The sequence below is a fragment of the Heterodontus francisci genome, chromosome 30, assembly GCF_036365525.1.
Source record: "Heterodontus francisci isolate sHetFra1 chromosome 30, sHetFra1.hap1, whole genome shotgun sequence".
Lineage (NCBI taxonomy): Eukaryota > Metazoa > Chordata > Chondrichthyes > Heterodontiformes > Heterodontidae > Heterodontus > Heterodontus francisci.
In genome coordinates, this window is record NC_090400.1 from 17,756,695 (window position 1) to 17,778,748 (window position 22,054).

The following is a 22,054-nucleotide window of genomic DNA, read 5'->3' on the forward strand; positions in this document are numbered from 1 at the left end:
CATTGTTGGAAGTGCCATTTGCTGTTAGGACATTAAGCTGAGGCTTGCTCTGCCTGTTCAGTTGAATGCAAAAATCCCTGCGCCAGCATTCAAAAAGGAGGGTATTCTTCCAGCCAACATTTATCCCTCAACCAATACCATTAAGAACTGGCCATTTATCTCACTCGCTAGTTGTGGGACCTTGCTCTCTTTAAATTTGTTGCCACATTAGCCTACATAGAGTCTGCACTTCAAAAGTAATTCAGTGCCTGTGAACCCATGGGAGAAGAATATTAAAGTTTCAATGTAAATACATGTTTTTTTATTAAATAATTCTTACAACATTTCAGAAGACATTCAGTTGTGCCATCTACTTGGCAGCAAATCAGAATTTCACAGGGAAGTCCTTTCTAAGGGAGCACACATCAATGTTGGCATTAACTTGAAAAAAGCTCCATCAACTCCTGTTCAATAAAAAACTGAATTATCGAGTCATTACAACACAGGAGGGCAGCCCATCAATTCCTTGCCAGCTACTGTAGAGCAATCGAGTCAATCAGATTCCTCTGCTCTATCCCTACAGCCCTGCAAGTTGAGTTCCCGCAAGCATCCAATTTTCTTTTGAAATCATTCATCGTTGCCACTTCCACCATCCTTGGAGGCAGCGAATTCCAGGTCATTACTGCTCACTACGTAAAAACGATCTTCCTTACATCCTCCCTACTTCACTTGCTCAAAACCTTAAATCTGTGTCATCAAAATCCTCGTACCACCAGCTAATGGGAACAGCTTTTCTTTGTCTACCTTATGTAAACCTGTCATAATCTTGTACAACTCTATCAAATCTCCTCTCAATTTTCCCTGCTCCAAGGAGAACAACCTAACCTTGCAGCTAAAATCCCCTTTTTCTGGAACCATTCTGGTAAATCTCCTCTGCATCATCGAGGACTTTCACACCCTTCCAAAAGTGTGACCATAACTAGATGCAATAGTCTAGTTGTGGCCTAACCAGTTTTATAAAGGTTCCGCATAACTTCCCTGCTTTTGTACTCATTACGTCTACTTTTGAAGCCCAAGGTCCCATATGCTTTGCTGACTAATCTCTCCATATGGCCTGCCACCTTCAACGATCTGTGCACATGAAATCCAAAGTTCTTCTGCATCTGCGCATTCTTTAGAACTGTGCCGTTAAGTCGATATTGCCTCTCCCCACCCCTTCTGCCAAAATGCATCACCTCACAGTTCTCTGTATCCAATTCCATCTGCCCATTCTGCTAGCCTATCTATGTCCCGTTGCAGCTGATTGGTACTATCCACACTGTTGGCCACAGCTCCAAGTTTGGTATCATTGACAAATTTTGAAATTTTACTCTGTATTCCAATACCCAAGTCATTTGAATATAATCAAAAAAAACAGTGGACCTAGCATTGAACCTTGGGGACCACCACTGTCTACCATCCTCCAGTCTGAAAAACAACCATTTACCATGACTCACTGTTTTCTGTTCTTTAGCCAAATTTTTTTTAATCCAAGCTGACACTGACTCTCCTATTCATTCCATAAGCCTCAATTTTGTTAACCAGCCTTTTATGTAGTACTTTGTCAAACGCTTTCTTAAAATCCTTATAGACAACATCCATTGCATTTCCTTCATCAAACTTCTCAGTTACAGTTTCTTCAAAAAATTCAATTAAGTCAAGCACAATCTGACTTTTACAAATCCCTGTTGGCTCTCTTTATTTAACTCAAAACACTCCAAGTACCTGTTGATTTTTTTCCCTGATTATTATTTCTAAAACCTTACCCATCACTGATGTTAAACTGACTGACTTGTAGTTCTTAGGCATGTCCTTACACCCTTTCTTGAATAAGGGTGTCACATTTGCCACTCCAATCCTCTGGCACCTCCCGGCATCTAAGAAAAATTGGAAGATTATGGCAAGCCCTTCCGCTATCTCCACTTCCACAACAACCTGGGATGCAAGCCATCTGGACCAGACAACTTATCCACTCTAAGCATAGCCAGCATTTCCAGTGCATCCTGTCTATCAATTTCCACCCCATCCATACCTCTACCGATATTTTGTCAGCATCCTCTTAATAAACAGATACAAAATATTCATTAATATCTTGCCCTGCACTTCTAAGCATATATCACTCTCTGTTCCGAATAGACCCCAGCCCACTTCTTATACCCGCTTACTATTTACATGCCGATAGAAGATTTTTGGGCTCCCTTTTATGTTGACTGCCATTCTATTTTCATATTCTTTCTTTACCAGTCTTATTTTCCTCCTCACTTCCCCTCTCAACTTACTGTATTCAGCCTGGTTTTCACTTGAAGAATTCACTCAACATGCATCATACATCCTTTTTTTTTGTTTCATATATTCTGTATCTCACTTGTCATCCAAGGAGCCTGGCTTTTTCCTTGTTGGAATGTACCTTGCCCGTATCTGAAAAGCTCACTCATTGTTGCTTTATCCTTTATCCTGTCAATCTTTGGTTCCATTTTACACTGGCTAGATCCCCTCTCATTCCACTGAAGTTAGTCCTCTTCCAATTTAGAAGTTCTACTTTAGATTGCTCCTTGCTCTTCTGCATTACTAATCTAAGCCTCATGATACGATGATCACTTTCATCCAAGTGTTCCCCCACAGACACAGTCCACTTGGCCCACCTCTTTTTCCAGCACAAGATCCAGTAAAGCCTCCTTGCAAAGTTGAGAACGTACTGGTCAAGGAAGTTCTCCTGAGCACATTACAGAAATTCCTACCTCTCCTTAACCTTCACTCTAATATTATCCCAATCGATATGGAAGCATAAAATTAAAGAGAGATACTGATAAAGTGAATGGGAAAAACTATGGCAAATGGATTGCAGTCAGGAGATCTGAGGTTTGGACCTGAAAAGGATAGGACAGGTTATGTCCTAAATGTTAGAAAGCTAGAAACAATGGAAATCCCAAGAGACTTGGCAGTCAAAGTACACAGATTAAAATGTCATAAACAAGTACAGAGAGTAATTAAAAAGGCTAATGGAATGCTTGCCTTTATATCTAGAGGACCAGAATACAAGGGGGTAGAATTTATGCTTCAGCTATACAAAGTCTTGGTTTTGTAACACCTGGAATACTATGAGCAGTTCTGGACATCACACCTTAGAAAGGATATATTGGCTTTGGAGGAAGTGCAGTGTAGATTTACCAGAATGATGGCTGGACTCCAAGGGTTAAATTAAGAGAGATTACATAAACTAGAATTGTATTCCCTCGAATTTTGAAGGTTACGGGGTGATTTGATACAAGTTTCATTGCAAAACATTTGTTGTACTACGTCCCATATCCTCTGCATTGCATTTGGAAATCTTCTAAAAGTGAACAATTAAAGTTAAAAAACGAAAAACAATGCACTTTCCTTGTCTGAAGGCAATGACATACCGAGATATAGTTTGAGTTGCACTGGGATTTCACCAAAGTAGTTATTCTTCACATGCGAATCAATGCAAAATGCCCATAAACTATTCATCACAATTTGCATCGTAGTCAACCAAAACTCAGACCTTATTCAATGTCCATGAGCCTTCCAGTAGCAGACAATGAATAAAAGCTAAGAGCAGAAAGGTGAATGCGCTAACATTTCTAAATCCAGGAGCAATAAGGTCAAATCACAGCAGCATGTCTGCTCTTAGTATTTTTTGGTTCTTAAAGATGATGGATTATCTCATTTAACTTATTTATTTTAGCTACAAACTACTAATAGCAGTGAAATGGATTAAAAATCAATGAGAATAAGCAGCATGATACTCACCAGCATAAGCTGATCTCCTTTGCGTTTGGACAGGAGAGGAATCTTGCGCTTCCGTTTCCCATCACCCTCTGAGGGAGAGGAGTCCATTGTTGAGGGCGACGATTTTGGCAACGGAGGCACAATTTCTAGAAACAATAAAAAGCTGTGTAAAGCAATCATTTTTTTTTTTAAAAAGCAAAAATGCCTCTTCCAGATAGGATTGCCATGTTGTACTGAAGCACTACAGGAAAAAAAGATAATGTGTTAATTCACCACCTGTGTACTCTTAATACAATGTCTCAAATCCTTTAAGCACCACCAACCTCTGTATAAGAGAAATTGGGGTAGGAAATGAGGCTTGTGGTGTTAAGTTTCACCATGATGTCACACGACAGATTTGATGGGTCTTCTCCTGTCCACCACTTTTATTTGTTTGTATATGCATATATCTATATTAAAATCCATGTTACATCTCAGCCTATCTGAACTCAGTCTCTTAGTGATAGCATAGCATCCTTCATACTGGTTACCTTCCCATAAAGCTTCAAGTCATCAGGAAATGTCATGGTACAAAACCCTCATCATCATTCATTAACATTGTGGAAAATAAAGGGTTCCTGGGACATACCACTTTTTTTTTTAACCTTTTGGATATTAAATCCTTGAAAATTTTGCGCAACACATTTCTTTTAACTCCTATATATGCATTATGGATAATTTAGCCTCGTTTACTATAACTGAAATTTTCAGTCTTGCTGCTAAGTTCCATTCACTATATCTGCCATATCCTCATCACCTTTAACAGTACCATCCGATTTATTCTTTAGTGGACCCTTTCATTCTTTGAATTTCTTGCACAAATAGGTTAAAGAGTGGGAAAGGGTAGACTGGTCGAGTTAAGAATCCATAGAAAAAAGGAACACAGTCTGTGGATTTTGGTGATTTGGCTGCTTCTTGCTGAATTTGGTGGTCCTGAGACTTTTAATTTGAAGAGATAGATGATTGATTCGGAGGTTCTCTTGGACACAACGTTGCGGATGATTTCCTCCAAAGGGGTTTCTGATTGTAGCTGGAGTATGCAGAGGTGGTCAGTCAACAGGCAGGTTTCGAAGCTAGCAAGCTGGAATGGACAGAGGGAGAGAGAGAGAGAGGAGGGACCCCCACTTGGGTCTGTATGTGTCAGAGCCCAGATGCTTCTCAACCTGCTGCAGAGAAACACCAACTTAAAACCAGATAGTGGGTTTTGTCACATGACAGTCACCCAGTGATTCAAGCATGGTAGTTAGCAAAGTATTCCTTCTTGCTAAAATGAACAGGCAGTTCCCTTAAACTTCCTGGGTCTTGGTTCTTGCTGGGATGAGCAGACATTTCGTCTTCACCTCGCAGGTCTTGCAATGTAGGATACAGTGTTGAAAATTAGGTGGCCATCTTAAGCTGCTAGCAAAGTCATCTTTTATCTGTTCCTTTTTCAATTTCTTTAAAAAATATAAATTCAGATCTCCAGTCAGTGGATTAAAGAAAATTATCATTCAACAAAGCACGTCGGCGTGACACTATCCTTAACTTCGAGTGAACCATGGATGGATCTTTCTGTCTGAGTTTCTGTTTTTTTTAAATGGAATGAATTTTTTTGGAACATTTTGAATTGTTTTGTTAAATGTTTCCCACTGTTTATTTTCCACCATACCTTTTAGTCTATTTTTAGTCTTAGCCAGCTCTCCCCTCATACCTACATAATAGGCTTTAAGATTCTTGTTTGGGACTGGAGTACATTACTGTCAAACTTAATATGGAATTCAATTGTATTATGATCACTTTTTCCCCACAGGATCTTTTACTATGAGATTACTAATTAAACCAGCCTCAATGCACAATACTGGATCTAAAATAGCTTTATCCCTAGTCAGTTCCACAACATATTATTCCAGGAAACTGTCCCATTCTACAAACTCATCTTCCAAATTACCGTTGCCAATTTGATTTGTCCAGTTTATATGATTAAAGGCCCTGATAATTTTTACATGCCTTTGTTACAAGCTCCAATGATTTATTTCTTAATGCTCTGTTCAACTGTATCACTACTGTTAGGGGGCCTATAACCTACTCCCACCAGCGTTTTCTGACCCTTGAGATTCCTAATCTCCACCAATACTAATTCTACTCTCCTGATCATCTGAGCCAAGATCCTTTTCACTACCGTCCTTATGTCATCCTTTACTATCAAGGCTACTTGTTTTCCATTCTGTCTGTCTTTTAAAACTGTTGTGTCTGCTGGAATATTTATTTCCCTACCTTGGTCACCTTGCAACCACGTCTCTGTAATGGCAATTAAATCTACATTATGTCTCTCTATATGTACCGCTATACCTTATTACGAATGCTTCACGCATTCAGATAAAAAGCCTTTAAATTTTTTTACTACTGTTCTTTGCATGGACCTTTTCATTTACGCACTATTACTGTTAAACCCTCTATCCCCTTCTGTCCCATTCTTGCTGGTCTTTACTCAAAGCACAATACATTTCTTGTCTTGAATTTTCTCTTTAGATTTCCAAATTTCACTTCACCTGACCATACCCCCCCATCTTTTAGTTTAAAGCCAAATCCACAGCCCTAGTTATATGATTCACCAGGACACTGACCCCAGCTCGGTTTAAGTGGCGGCCAGCCCAACGGAATAGCTCTCCCTTTCCCAAGTACTGGTACCAGTGCCCCACGAATCGAAACCTCTTCTTCCCACTGTTTCAGCCACACGTTTAACCCTCTAATCTGCTTGACCCTATGCCAATTGGCCCGTGGCTCAGTTAACAACCCAGAGATTACTACCTTTGATGCTCTGCATTTTAATTTGGACCCTACTCCTCAAAATCCTTCAGGAGAACATTAGTCCTAGATCCATCCATGTCGTTAGTTCCTATGTGCCCATGAGCACACTATCTGACCTGTCATGTCGATCTAAACTTATTTGATTGGTTAACTAGTTACTAATTTAGAAAAGTAATAAAGTAACAGCAAGTTTCAGACTTCTACTGGTATGGTAATGAACATCTGCCTCCAATCTATTGCTTGCAAACTTTTCTACATTTCTTTGAATCTAGCCCTTTTCAAGTAACATGCAATCTCCTCCAACCGGGTTCAAGGACAACAGAAGACTGTCTGGACATTCATGCTGTTTTGCACAAATTGTGATGTTTACACAGCTGCAGATGTTCTACAAGAATAACAATGAGTGAAGGTACAAACTACTTGAAGGGCTGCAGGGCAGAGGCCAATTCTGAATCTTAAAGTATCAGCTGTATACTGGTACAACATCTTTATGACCACTGAAGTGGAAGTAGCTGCTTTTGAGTTACAGAATTCACGAGTGCACTCTGCACCAAAAGGACACAGTTAACTCTGTTTCTCTCTCCACAGATGGTGTCAGACCTGAGTATTTCCAGCACTTCATTTTTATTTCAGATTTCCAGCAAACGCAGTATTTAGCTTTTATTATTGTGACCAGAGCTGGATGTAATACTCTAGTTGTAGCCTAATCAGAGTTTTATAAAAGTTCAGCATAACTTCCCTGCATTTGTATTCAATACCTCTATTTATGAAGCCCAAGACCCAATATGCTTTGCTAACCACTCTCTCACTATGTCCTGCCACCTTTTAAGATCTATGCACTTGCACACTCTTAAGAACTGTACCATTAAGCCAATATTGCCTCTCCCTATCCCTTCTACCAAAATGCATCACCTCACACTTCTCTGTATTAAATTCCATCTGCCCATTTTGCTAGCCTATCTATGTCCTGTTGCAGTCAATTGGTATCATCCTCACTGTTGCCACTCCTCCAAGTTTGGTATATATAAAAAAGCAGCTGCCCTGGCACTGACCCTTGGAGAACACCAATGTCTACCATTCTCCAGTTTGAAAAATAACCATTTACCACAAGTTGCAGTTTTCTGTCTTTAAGCCAATTTTTTTATCCAAGCTGACTCTGACCCTCCTATCCCATGAGTCTCAATTTTGCTTACCAACCTTTTAAGTGGAACTTTGTCAAACGCTTTCTTAAAATCCACACAGACAACATCCATTGCATTCCCTTCATCAACCTTCTCTTGTTTCAAACAATTCAATTTGATTAGGCAAGCACGATCTGCCTTTTACAAATCCCTGTTGGCTATCCTTCATTAACTCAAATCTTTCCAGGTGCCTAAAATCTTACCCACCAATGATTTTAAACTGACCGGTCTGTAGTTCCTAGGAATGTCCTCACACCCTATCTTGAATAAGGGTGTCACATTTGCCACTTTCTAATCCTCTGGCACATCCCTGGTTTCTAGGCAAGGTTAGAAGATTATGGTAAGCCCTTCCATCATATCCACCCCTACTTCCTTGAGCAACCTGGGGTGAAAGCCACCCGGACCAGGTGACTTATCCACTTTAAGCATAGCCAGCCTTTTCAAAACATTCAGCCGACCAATTTTCACCCTATCCATTACCTCTCCACTTCGACCGATATTTTGCCAGCATCGTCTTCCTTTGTATCGGTGTTTACAAAGTACTCATTAAGTATTCTAGCTTTGCCCTGTGCCACTAAGCCTATATCAATCTCTTTGTCCCAAACAGAACCCACTCTGCCTCTTGCTACCTCGTTACGATTTACATGCCGGTAGAAGATTTTTGGGTTTCCTTTTATGTTGACTACCATTCTATTCTCATATTCTCTCTTTGCCAGTCTTATTTTCCCTCTTCACTTCCCCTCTCAACTTATTCTATTTGACCTAATTCTCACTTGGAGAATTCACCTGACCTGCAACACACACCCTCTTTTTTTTGTTTCATTGTATCCTGCATCTCCCTCGTCATCCAAGGAACCCTGGCTTTGGTTCCCCTATCTTTTGCCCTTGTTGTAATGTACCTAACCTGTACCTGAAACATCTCTTCCTTTAATATCACCCATTATTATGTTATAGTTTTTCCCGTCAATCGATTCCATTTTTCCCTGGCCAGCTCCCCTCTCATCCTATTGAAGTTAGCCCTCTTCCAATTTAGAAGTTCTATCTTAGGTAGCTCCTTGCTCTTCTCCATTACTCATCTAAACCTCATAATATGATGATCACTCTTACCCAAGTGTTACCCCCATAGACCCCCTTGGCCCACCTCTCCGCCCAGCACCATATCCAGAATGCATCCTTCTTAGTTGGACAGAGAACATACTGGTCAAGGAAGTTCACCTGAACATATTTCAAAAAATTCTTCCCCTCCTTACCCTTTACTCTAACACTATCAGGTCCAGGAAGTCATGGAAAAATTTACCTGACGATAAGAGAGAAGTTGGAGGACTTCCACCAGCTGGAATGGCAATAAGGACAGCTAACAACTCCAGAGGAAAGCCAAAACAATAACCCGACAGCCAACAGACCTGTTTGGGAGAGACATTGACATTCCACGTGCTTGCCCCCAGTCATCAACCTGACACCAACCTACCCGCTTAGCCAACCACCAGCTGCGTAAATGAGCATGTATTGTCCAATATACTACAGAAACTGGAAAACTCTCCACTGCAAACTCTAAGCAGAGTAGAGATTCAAAACCCATCCTACCTCAGAGTTAATCTCTCCCACTCAGCCTAACTCAGTCAGCTTCTCACATTACAATTAATAATAGTGCAAACATTCACCAAGGACTCAGCAGCTGAAAGTGCTCTGACTACAGCCAAAGTTTGGAACAACAAAATCCACAGTTATGCTAGTGAACATCCTTACTTCAAGTAGATCGAACAGAAATATTCCACAGATATTACTTAAAGCTAATAACACTGTGATGACTGTAAGCAAATCTGTTGTGCAACCAGTACGCAAGTGGGCAAACACACTGAATTAAGAACAGTATTAGTTGGGGTTACGTACATGATGCAAGATATGTGCATGTCTCAAAGATTACTAAGTATATCCAGTGCCTGAAATTGCAACTGAAGCATTTTATCCACAAGCTTGTACGACATAAGTGGCTTTCTCAGATTAATCTGCAATGTACTTAAATTGTTCTTTTTTTTAATAGTATTCTATTTGCTTCTTACCTTCTTCCAAGGGCTGGTCTTTTTCTGCCCTGTCCACTTTAACTGGAGTAGAGGCATCTGACCTTTGTACTTCTTCCTCTCTGTGGATAAACATCAAACAAATTAAAAATATTTCCTAAATCCAAGCAAACAGTACTTAAGGTTTTGCTTTGTAGCAAAATATTTTCCCCTCTTGCAAGGTACAGTTCAAAAGATGCCAGTCAACCTCTGGTACAGTACAGAAATAATCCGCTTTGCTTGAAGAGCCATGACAGTCACTGCCAGCATGCTTTACCAGCTAAACTCAATCCTGTTCTCTCCTATGTGGGTGCTTTCCACCTGGGGTCACTGAATGATTAGTTGTGAGAATCCTGGTATTATTTCTTGCCCAGGACAGAGATCATTTACAACACCTATTGGCACCTGGCCAAGATCAACTATCTTGGCACAGAACTGATCCTGGAAACTGCTGGTAAATATGGATGAATTACATAGTCTTTTACTTACTGAGCTATATGGGAAACACCAACAGTAGAATTCTGCCAGTGTGACCCAACAGGTATGTACGAACATACGAATTAGGAGTAGGCCACTCGGCTCCTTGAGCTTGCTCCACCCTTCATTAAGTTCATGGCTGAACTGATTACTCCACATTCCCACCCACCCCGATAACCTTTCACCCCTTGCTTACCAAGAATCTATCTACCTCTGCCTTAAAAATATTCAAAGGCTCTGCTTCCACCACCCTTTGAGGAAGAGATTTCCAAAGACTCACAACCCTCAGAGAAAAATTTTTTCCTCATCTCGGTCTTAAATGGGCGACCACTTATTTTTAAATAGTGACCCCTAGTTCTAGATCCTCCCACAAGGGGAAACATCCTTTCCACATCCACCCTGTCAAGACCCCTCAGGATCTTATCTGTTTCAAACAAGTCGCCTCTTACTCTTCTAAATTCCAGCGGATACAAGCGTAGCCTGTCCAATCTTTCCTCATAAGATAGCCCGCCCATTCCAGATATCAGTCTAGTAAACCTTCTCTGAACTGCTTCCAACGCATTTACATCCTTCCTTAAATAAGACCAATACTGTACACAGTACTCCAGATGTGGTCTCATCAATTCCCTGTATAACTGTAGCATAACCTTCCTACTTCTGTATTCAATTTCCCTCGCGATAAACGATAACATTCTATTAGCTTTCCTAATTACATGCTGTACCTGCATACTAGCCTTTTGCGATTCATGCACTAGGACACCCAGATCCCTTCTGCATCTCAGAGCTCTGCAATCTCTCACCATTTAGATAATGTGCCTCTTTTTTATTCTTCTTGCCAAAATGGGCAATTTCACACTTTTCCACATTATACTCCATTTGCCAGATCTTTGCCCATTCACATAACCTATCTCTATCTATCCCTTTGTAACCTCTTTATGTCCTCTTCACAACTTACTTTTCTACCTATCTTTGTGTCATCAGCAAATGTAGCAACTATACTTTCAGTCCCTTCATCTAAGTCGTTTATATAAATTGTAAAAAGCGGAGGCCCCAGCACAGATCCCTGTGGCACACCACTCGTTACATTTTGCCAACCAGAAAATGACCCATTTATGCCTACTGTTTCCTGTTAGCTAGCCAATCTTCTACCCATGCCAATGTTACCCCCGATACCATGAGCTTTTATTTTCTGCAATAACCTTTGATGTGGCACCTTATCAAATGCCTTCTGGAAATCTAAGTACAACACATCCACCAGTTCCCCTTTATCCACAGCACATGTAACTCCCTCAAAGAACTCCAATAAACTGGTTAAACATGATTTCCATTTCACAAAAACACGTTGACTCTGCCTGATTACCTTCAATTTTTCAAAGTGCCCTGCTAAAACGTCTTGAATAATAGCTTCTAACATTTTCCCTAAGACAAATGTTAAGCTAACTGGCCTGTAGTTTCCTGCTTTTTTTTTTTAGATTAGAGATACAGCACTGAAACAGGCCCTTCGGCCCACCGAGTCTGTGCCGAACATCAACCACCCATTTATATGAATCCTATATTCCTACCAAACATCCCCACCTGTCCCTATATTTCCCTACCACTTACCTATACTAGTGACAATTTATGATGGCCAATTTACCTATCAACCTGCAAGTCTTTTGGCTTGTGGGAGGAAACCGGAGCACCCGGAGAAAACCCACGCAGACACAGGGAGAACTTGCAAACTCCACACAGGCAGTACCCGGAATTGAACCCGGGTCCCTGGAGCTGTGAGGCTGCGGTGCTAACCACTGCGCCACTGTGCCGCCCTTTCTGTCTCCCTTTTTGAATAAAGGAGTTACATTCACTATTTTCCAATCTAACGGAACATTCTCCGAATCTCGGGAATTTTGTAAAATTAAAACTAATGCATCAACTATCTCACTAGCCACTTCTTTTAACACCCTAGGATGAAGTCCATCAGGATCCGGGGACTTGGCAGACCGCAGCTCCAACAATTTGTTCAGTACCATTTCTCTGGTGATTGTAATTTTCCTGAGTTCCTCCCTCCCTTCCATTTCCTGATTTACAGCTAATTCTGGGATGTTACTTGTATCCTCTATAGTGAACACCGATGCAGAATACTTGTTCAATTCATCTGCCATCTCCTTATTATCCATTATTAATTCCCCAAACTCACTTTCTATAGGACCAACACTCAATTTGTTAACTCTTTTCTTTTTTAAATATCTATAGAAACCCTTACTATCTGTCTTTATATTTCGAGTTAGCTTTCTCCTGTACTCTAATTTTACCTTCCTTATCGATCTTTTAGTCAATCTTTGCTGTTTTTTATATTCTGTCCAATCTTCTGACCTGCCACCCAACTTTGCGCAATTATATGCTTTTTCTTTAAGTTTGATACTATCTTTAACTGTTTTTGTTAAACACGGATGGCGGGTCTCCCCCTTGGAATTTTTCTTTCTCGTTGAAATGTATCTATTCTGTGTATTCTGAAATATCCCCTTAAATGTCTGCCACTGCATCTATATTAACATATTCACCTAATTTGCCAGTTTACTTTAGCTAGCTTAGCTTTCATGCCCTCATAATTGCCCTTATTTTATTTTAAAACACTGGTCTTGGACCACTCTTCTCCCCCTCAACTGAATGTAAAATTCAATCATATTATGATCGCTGATACCTAGGGGTGCCTTAACAATGAGGTCATTAAGTAATCCTATCTTGTTGCACAATACCAGGTCAAGCATAGCCTGCTATCTGGTTGGCTCCAGTCATAATTATGACTTTCATTCAAATATCCATGCATGCCTGAAGTGACACAGACGCCCCCCACCCCCCCAATAGTACTTCATTGTTCATGACCAATGATGCAGTTCATGTTGAAGAGAATTTCGTGATTAGCTTTGTATTTCACTTATTTCAATGAATGTTTAATTTAGGACATTTTCAGAACTGCAGTTGTTACCTCATTTTCTTGCCTGGTCTCTCAGGAGTTTGAGAACGTGAAGAGGCAGGGCTAGAGAGCGGAGATGCATTCCGTACTGAGAGATAATTCTTAAAACCCTACAAGATAACAAAGAAATTCAGTCAGATCATTATTTCAAGCAAGTTACATAGCAATAGGTTAGTAGGGTACCAAAGAAAACCTGACCAATTCCAGTAACGACCCAGCTTTTGGCACATATCTATCTTCTGCACCAGAAATTAAAAATCTGAAGTTTCTGCACACTTCCTGTCAAGTTTTCCATAACACATTCCTAACCAAATTATAACAGAAATGCCTTATGCAAACTTATAATACAATCACTGCACCCTCCTGCAGGAGGGTATATAATGCCCGCTTAACAAGTTTACGAAGGCAATTCTGATTTCAAGTGTGAACTTAAGAACATATAATGAGAAAATTGACAAAATGTTTATGCAGTAGCATTATTTTTATTTTATAGATATATATTATGCCATCATTTCTCATCGCTGGGTTATGAATTTTTTAGGTTTAATCACCCAATATAAAGTCAGACTTGTGCAAAGTTACAACTTATGGGGATACAATGCTGTTGCCTTCCCTATCATTAAATCCAAGTGTCAGTGAAGAGGAAGAATCATGGGGCAGCAGTGCGAAGGAAGGAAGAACAGACTGTGAAGTGGGTTTAAGAGGCGAAGGGCACCCCTGTGGTAGAGGAAGAGCTTTATAACCAATGAATGGACGACTTGTAAAATGTACTCACTATTGCTTGTAGGCTATTGGGCAACTAATTTCGACACAAAGTTCCACAACAGCAAATGACTGCAGTTAATCCGCTTTTGATGGTGATGGTTGAAGGATAAATGATGGCTATTAGGAGAATGCTGATTTTCAAATGGTACAGTGGAACTTTATACACCCACCCAGACAGCCCTCAGTTTAGCCTCCGATCCAAAAGACATTCTCCAACAAAACAGCACTCTCTCAGTACTGCACTAATGTGGCGGACTACAGTGCATATTGAAGGCTAACACCACACTCTAGCATTTTTCAAATAGGCTATGTACAGATGCAGAAAATATCCAACATCCCATCATATTTGAAGAGAACTGCAAACAGTAAGGCGTGATTCAGTTTTACATGCTCCACTATACACTAACCTGAACATGGCCTCGGGTGGAACTGTAAGAACTGAAAATTGGATTGCGAGCAGAAGTGTGCTTCCCACCCACACAGGTGCTGTTCAGTGAGCTGATGGAGGATGTTCGTGACCTTTTGGAGATGGGGTCATCTGAACACTGGGAATTGGTGCCCCTCTTTAAGGTTCCAGGTCTAGAAAAGAGAAAAAAAAAATGAAGTCAAAATCAGGGAGAATTGCACAAAATAATATGGATTTGTAGCTAATGATGTGCCCTTCTGTTCTGCTAGCGTTTGTAGCTAATGATGTGCCCCTCTGTTCTGCTAGCGTTTGTAGCTAATGATGTGCCCCTCTGTTCTGCTCGCGTTTGTAGCTAATGATGTGCCCCTCTGTTCTGCTAGCATTGTTTTTTTATAAATAATCCGTTATGAGTTCATTTTAAAGATCCTACACCTCAAGTTCTAAAGTATACCTTTTCTCTCTTTTCCAAACATTTTGTTCTTGGTTGCAATATTCCTTCCAGTGTTGCCTCTTGCTAGGGTACAGTTCCACAGACAGCAGCAGAGTTCTGGTACTTCCCCCAAGAGGAGTTCCTCAATGTACCCTGTACAGCCTACATGATTACAGGAAACCAGCCATCTGAGTTGATCCTGATCTCAATCGTACCAAGCTTTTTGCTATCTAGTGATCCCTAATGGAAAGGATGTCATCACCAGAGTTGCTGAACAATCAGGTGCACAGAAGCCTATTGTAGCAATTTAACTGCTGCCCCAATTGACACTGAATTGCTCACAGATCAAGGTTTTGAACCTGGGAAGCTCCTGCACAATACAACATAGTGACTATTTACACACCAAGCCATATAGGAGACAATTCTCCATAACATTTAATATCTGCAGGATATTCCACTCAAAGACAGAAATCTAAAACTTTTCAATCATATGCAGTATTTAGTTGACTGTTGAGTCACATTTAAAATAAAGTGGAACAACTTTATTTACACTAAGTGAAAATGCCTGGGTAGATGCCAGTACAAGCTACAAGAAATTAACATTTTTCTACAGTACAATTTTAACTGCACACTGAGGTGATTTTCTAAAGTAACCATGTGATTTTCATATTGGTGAAAAGAGAGAAGAATGGAGAGTGAACATGAACTGGAGGATATAATTAATGTCAATAAAGTCAACCCCAGCCCGAGTTAGTAAAGTTAAGCACATATTCCGAGATAAAAGCTACAACTGTACAAGATGGTTCAATGATGACGAGGGACAATGACCAGCTGTTAAAGCAGCTCAGCTATATTACCTGACATGCCAAGTTTTTTTCCATTCCACTTGCAGCTTCTAAGTCTACAAGAATGGTCAGAGGTAACTGTCCCTCAATTTTCTAATCTTGCCCAAGCAAAGTACCTGGGGAGGTGTAACAAAGACATCACCATATGGGAATGGGAAGCCAGAGGAGTAAACCCATGCCCTAGTATTCGGTGGCACAGTATTTTTCGACTTTAAGAATCGCAAGGGCCGAGCTATCTGTCAGTGCGGAAAACAATGCAAACAAACTTCATTCACAGCAATTAAAACCTGCTTAGATTTAGGGAGCACAAGGAAAACTTAAAACATGATGGTTAACAGGTAACATAGGTGTGTACCAGCCACTTCCAAGGTCTGTGAAGAGAAATTGCACATTTTTGAGCTCTACCCTGTAATCAGGCTGAAAGGTGCCCAAGTGACAATGCCAGATGGAACAACAATTAGATCGCAGATTGTGCAACCGGAAATAAAAGGACCAAGGTGAAGTCCAACCCATCCCTGACTGTCACAAAAGTTTTAAAAACTTCACTGCATAAAAAGTTGTTACTGGTATGGCACAAATTCAACGATTCCAAATATTCAGCAGATGGAAGTGATTTAAATTTAATGGACCATTGTATTGCTGCATAAGTAATTCAACTATCTGGAACAGCATTTTGAAATTATGTCCAAAAATGGTAATGGGTGGAACTTCATTTATTATTGGGACCAGTTTATTGTACACCTATTTCTGGCCTTTCTTCTGCACTCAACTTACTTTGGAATCAAAGAAGCTGGAGCTCCATTGGCCAACAGGGGTTCAAATGCAGAGTGACCACTTCCACTGCTGTCATGGCGTCTGGAAACAAAAAGCAACAAGTTAAGCTATCACAAGACACGACTGGAACTTGAAGTTTGTCAATCAGTAATTAGTTTTCAAAGGCATGATGCCCATTTTTCTCTACACTCATGAGAGTTATATGATTTCACAGGAAACTCAGTTACACCAAGTTTGTAAATTATCTTATTTAACAGAAGATTAGTTTTTCTCGCTAGAGGATCTGGATTTGCAAACTCAAAATTGGGCTCCGTTCAATCACATTGCCAGTCTACCTCATTCAATACCAAAGTGTACTGAAAATATCTAGTGGCTGCTCATGGGCCTGCACTTGATTTTTGTTTAAAAACAAACTATATGAATTAAATGGTCTTTACAAGATGCTACATTTGTAACACTTTTGACAACAATGTCACGTAAAACTGAGGGGAATGTGGCCACTTGGATACAGAGATGTGTAGCGATAAGGAATATTTGGGAAAAGGAAGCCCCAAGGACTAGAAAGATGTGACTTACTCTGTTCCAGAGAGTTGGGAATGCTCTAACTTAAAATAGGAATAATTAAGACTTAAGAATTGAATAAACAATATCAAAATCTGATCATTTAAGATAACAATGATAAATTTTGATGATGACTGTGAAAGTCTGTACCAGGCTAACAGGATGGCAGGATAGATGGCAGAAGCAGCTCACTGTTGGAAAAATGTGAAGTAACATATTTTCAAAGCATAGAGAAAGAAGACAGTCTTTAAGTGCTGAGATTTTCAACAGTAGAGGAGCAAGAGGCCTTCGCATGCAAATACACATGAGAGTAGAGGGGGTTCGCATAAGTAGACAAGGCATAGAAACTGAAAACTGAATTTTTGGTTTTCTAACAAGGGGTGCAGAATACAAGAGCAAGGAAGCAATGCATTTGTCATAGGCCTTAGGTCACAGTTACACCATGGTTAACAGTTTTGCAAACCACATTATAGGAAGGATAGAAAAGCAGTAGAACAGGTGCTATATAGATTCACTCAGAAGGGTTACAGTAATGAAGAGAAATGCAACTTTGGATTTTTCCCTCCCACTTAAGCTGAGAAAGTTTAAATGATCCTAGAATGCCAATGTTGTGAAGGTTTATAAGATAAATAGTGATACATTGTTCCCACTGGTCAGCTTCCCTCCAGGCTGTATGATTCTATTCTGAGACTTAAGATGCCACAGATGGAAATTATTGAGCTTCTTTTCCTGCTAGCTGTAGCAAGGTGCTGAGAACACAGGCTTTATAAATCACCAGCTTGGTCCCAAGGGTCAGCTTGGTGTTATCGCATGCACGTTTCGTGCACAGGCCGAAGATGGTAGTTGCTTTCCCTATGCATGTATTGTGCTCTGCATCAAGGGACAGATTACCTGTCACCGCGGGCCCAAAACAGCAGAATTTGTTAACCACTTTCAGTGGGGTGTTATTTAGTGTGATCAAGGGCAGAGATGCAACACCTTATTCCATGACCACAGTTTTCTTGATGCTTATAGTCAAGGAGAACAAGTTACAGACATAGGAGAGATAGTCCATGAGCCTTTGCAGCCGAGTTTTCACGTGAGCGACTAGCGCATCATCATCAGCGTATAGGAGTTCTCTGATCAGGATGCCATGTGTTTTTGTCTTCGCTTTCAGCCTTGATGGATTGTAGAGTTTGCCATCTGATCTAGTGTGCAAGTAAACTCCGAATTAATAATTTCCATCTTTGCTGTCTGCGACAAATTATGGGTATATCCTGGCAGGACAAAATCACAAATGCAGCAGTCCTCCCAATTGTGTTGCCACTCATCAAACAGAGGTGGCTTCTGTGGATCGGACGCATCCGCAGGATGAAAGACGGTCGCATACCCAAGGACCTTCTGTATGGTGAGGTAGCAGGGGCCACATGACCAGTGGGAGGCTCAAAGCGCCGGTTCAAGGATGCTTGCAAGCGGGACATGAAGGCCTACATGTCGACTATCGCACTTGTGAGCCACTAACTGCAGAAAAGGAAATGGCAATACATCCTGTGGACTGGCATGTGCCACCTCAACGACCAGTGGCTACAGCAGCTTGGCAACAGGCGCCAATGTCAAAAACAACTCACAGCATAACTTGGCAGCTTCAGGTACAGCACTTGTGGTAGAATCTGCCTCTCAAGGATTGACCTTCACAGCCATCAGCAAAGGTGCACCAAGAAAAGACACTCCACCTGAATGGATTGTTTGCTGCGTGTCCATCATCTTTTGTAGATGGAAGGATGACCACCTAAGATGCCATAGTTTAATTTAAGCACAATGAATTGAAGGGGAGGTTGGAAAAGATTTCTTTACAGAAGGTAGTGGGAATTTAAAATCATTGCCCATACATTATTGTTGAAGAAGAGTTCATGAATTATTTTAGGACAACAGTAGTGTGTAAAAAACTGTACAAATAGGGAGCAAGCAGGATGATGGATTTAGATGAGATGGTTCATATGGAGAAAATTACCTAAGTGAATTGAGGCATTGACTGGCTTTGTTTCTGCATTGTTATTTCTCTGACATTCATTCATTTAAATGTAATACTTTCTACTGAGACCCTTACTTCAAGGCCAGATACCTCATAAAGGTTAGCATTTGATCAAGACAACCATTCCATTTCAGACCACTGAAGGAAACTGTAGATTCAAACTAATTCTGCGGTTATCACATCAGTCCTGTTGATGATGCTTATGTTTCTGATGTGGAGTTGGGGGGGGGGGGGGGGGGGGGCGGTGGGGTGGTGTCCTCTGTTCGATGTCATCTGGGATAGATAAGTCAAATTCAAAATTAACAGAACTCTAATACAATTACAAATACTCTACCTACAATTAAACCAATTAATATACATGTAACGATATGTTCTGAAGAAAATGGGTCATGCATTACAAATTTGCTAGAGTTTTATGAGGACATCATAATGGGAGTGGATGAGGAAAATCTGATAGACATTGTCTACCTGTACTTCCAGAAAGTCTGTGATGAGGCACCACACATTAGTTTACTTCAAAAGATCAAATCTTTTGGTAACAGTAGGAATTTGAAGCACTGGATTAGGAATTGGCTTTAATCCCACAGCCAAAAGGTTATAGTTAACGTGGTTCATCTTGGAGACATGTTACTAGTGGTGTCCCCCAGGGATTAGTCCTCGGCTGGCTATTCTTCATGGTCTTTAGTAATGATCTGGACAGCAGTTGAGAGTATGGTGTCTCAGTCTGCAGATGACGCCAAAATCTGTGCTTAGATTAAGACAGTAGAGTGCAGTTAAAACCAAAAAGATTTGGATGTACTAGGGGAGTGGGCCACACAATGACAAATGGTGTTTAATTTAGATACATGCAAGAGAAAAAAAACAGAATTCACATATCATTTACAGGGAACAATACTGAAAGAGGTTGAGAGAGATAAAGACATTGATGTTGCTGTTCAGAGATTGCTGAAGGTCCATGACCAAGGCAAAGAATTTGTAACTGAAGCTAATAAGAGTATTTATGTTTTATTAATACATCCATGCAGTATAAATCGAAGGACACCATTGTGTTACACTACAGGTCACTGATCAGGCTGCTCAGTTTTGGTTCACCCACATGGTAGATGATATGGTGGCCTTGAAAAAGGTCCAGAGGAGAATAATTCCTAGCTTAAAAAAACACAGATACTCAGACAGACGCAAGGGCCTCGGTCTATTTACTTTAGGGCAGAGGTGACCTGATAGAAGTGTCTTAAATGCTTAAACAGCTGGACAGCACCCCTATTGACAGGATTATTCCAATTTAACAGACTGGGTAGGACCAGGAGACACAAGTTCAAACTGTGCAACAGAAGCAGACTAAGTTAAGCAAATCCCCTTTTCTCAAACAGAAGTGAGCCTCTCGAATACATTCCCAGCTGGCGTGGTGGGTGCTGACTCTCTGTATGCCTTCGAGAGGGAGCTGGACTGGTTCTTGACTGGGTCAAGATTACATCATACAAAGTAAGAGTCTTTACAGATAACACTTGGGGAGGGATGCACCGTCAATTATAGTGTGGGGTAGGAGCAATGGACCAGCTGGCCTTTCCCTGTCCGTCAATGTCGTATGACACCATTTCCCAGTGATCACCAAATAAGACTGATCCAGTTGTGCGCATATACAGGACTCTCCTGTTTGGATTAAGTATGATTAAATCTATTTTTATAGGAATTCTAATAATTTGCCAATTCCAACCCTCCCCACCCTCTGTGCTTCCCCTCCGCCCCCTACTCAACCCCCAGCCCCACCAGAGGTCTAAACTGAACTGTTGCTGGAGTACTATTCCACGTGTGTTGATTGCTTTTGAGCAGATTATCCAAGTGGCCGGCCATTTTTCATTAGTGCATGGGGGAGGGGAATTAATGATAAACCCAATACTGTCCTCACCCAACATTCACTTCCCTGTCTCAGCAAGGGGCGGTAGTTACTGAATATCCAACAAAGGCAGAAATTGTGGCCTTTCTTCTCACCCGGGGCAAGGTGTAATCCCCAAAACTGCTGCCCTTGCTGAAACAAGCTAATTCAGCTAATTGGGCCCATGCTCATTTTTACACGAATCCACAACAGCAAATTCATGAAATGATTTGGTTTAACTTCTATCACTTGCACAAAGCAATTGATGCAAAATTGATAGTGAGCCACAAATGGGTACTTGTCCACTGTACACTACTGGGACACACCACAGCTGTAAAACAAAACCTTTACAAACACTGCATGTTTACTCCCTGTACATCAAGCAAACCTGCTATGAAACATGCTTGGAGTTGGAAATTCACTAAGCTCTAAAACATCCATCAAATAACCACTCACAGTTCATCCAAGAAGAAAAACTGAGCAATAAACATGACTCTTCAAGTAAAATACACCTTAACCAGATCATGCCAGTCATTTCTATTAACATAATTGCAGGTAAAAAAAAAACGCTCAAAATAATTTCTTTATAACTCATATCTCAGGCATTCCCTCCAGCACACTCCGAAATCTCCTTTTCCGAACCCATCACAATAACCCTTTTAGAAACCAAACTAACCAACCCACATACCTGCGTTTATTCTCTCGTTCAGAGATCAAAGTTCTCTCGGCATCATCTTCAACCATTCTTTTCCGACTTTCCTTGAGTGCACTTAGCACAGTTGCTTTTGAGCAGGGGTCAAACAGAGGGGACACAGCAGGGGACAACATGTGGTCAAACCTGGGAAGTTAACAGAGTTTAAATACATGTCCACTAATGTAATGAATGACTTAATTATTTTATATTTCACATATCAAATGTTGAATCAAAGTCAAGATTAAATCAGAAAGTACGTCAAAAGGATAAACTGGTAGAAATTGAAATAAAAATAGAAAATACAGAAAATGCAGGTCAATCAGCACCTATAAAAAAGATTAAGCTGTTGCAGGTGTGCCCCCTTCATCAGAACTTTCGACTAAGATATAAACAGGTACAATAGTAAAACTGGAAAAAGAGGGAGGAAATCTGC

At 40.6% G+C, this 22,054-nt stretch overlaps 1 protein-coding gene across 4 annotated transcripts in view; it reads right to left on the reverse strand.

Annotated features, from left to right (window-relative positions):
* pom121 (POM121 transmembrane nucleoporin) overlaps window positions 1-22,054 on the reverse strand; it is a 69,875-nt gene that overhangs the window by 34,234 nt on the left and 13,587 nt on the right. For all 4 annotated transcript variants that reach the window (XM_068010192.1, XM_068010191.1, XM_068010189.1 and 1 more), the window contains 6 exons: window positions 21,616-21,765; window positions 16,483-16,563; window positions 14,435-14,606; window positions 13,275-13,372; window positions 9,836-9,915; window positions 3,790-3,914 (listed from right to left, as the gene is read on the reverse strand). In XM_068010192.1, the coding sequence (XP_067866293.1) occupies window positions 3,790-3,914; window positions 9,836-9,915; window positions 13,275-13,372; window positions 14,435-14,606; window positions 16,483-16,563; window positions 21,616-21,765 (706 nt within the window). The remainder of the gene's footprint in view (window positions 1-3,789; window positions 3,915-9,835; window positions 9,916-13,274; window positions 13,373-14,434; window positions 14,607-16,482; window positions 16,564-21,615; window positions 21,766-22,054) is intronic.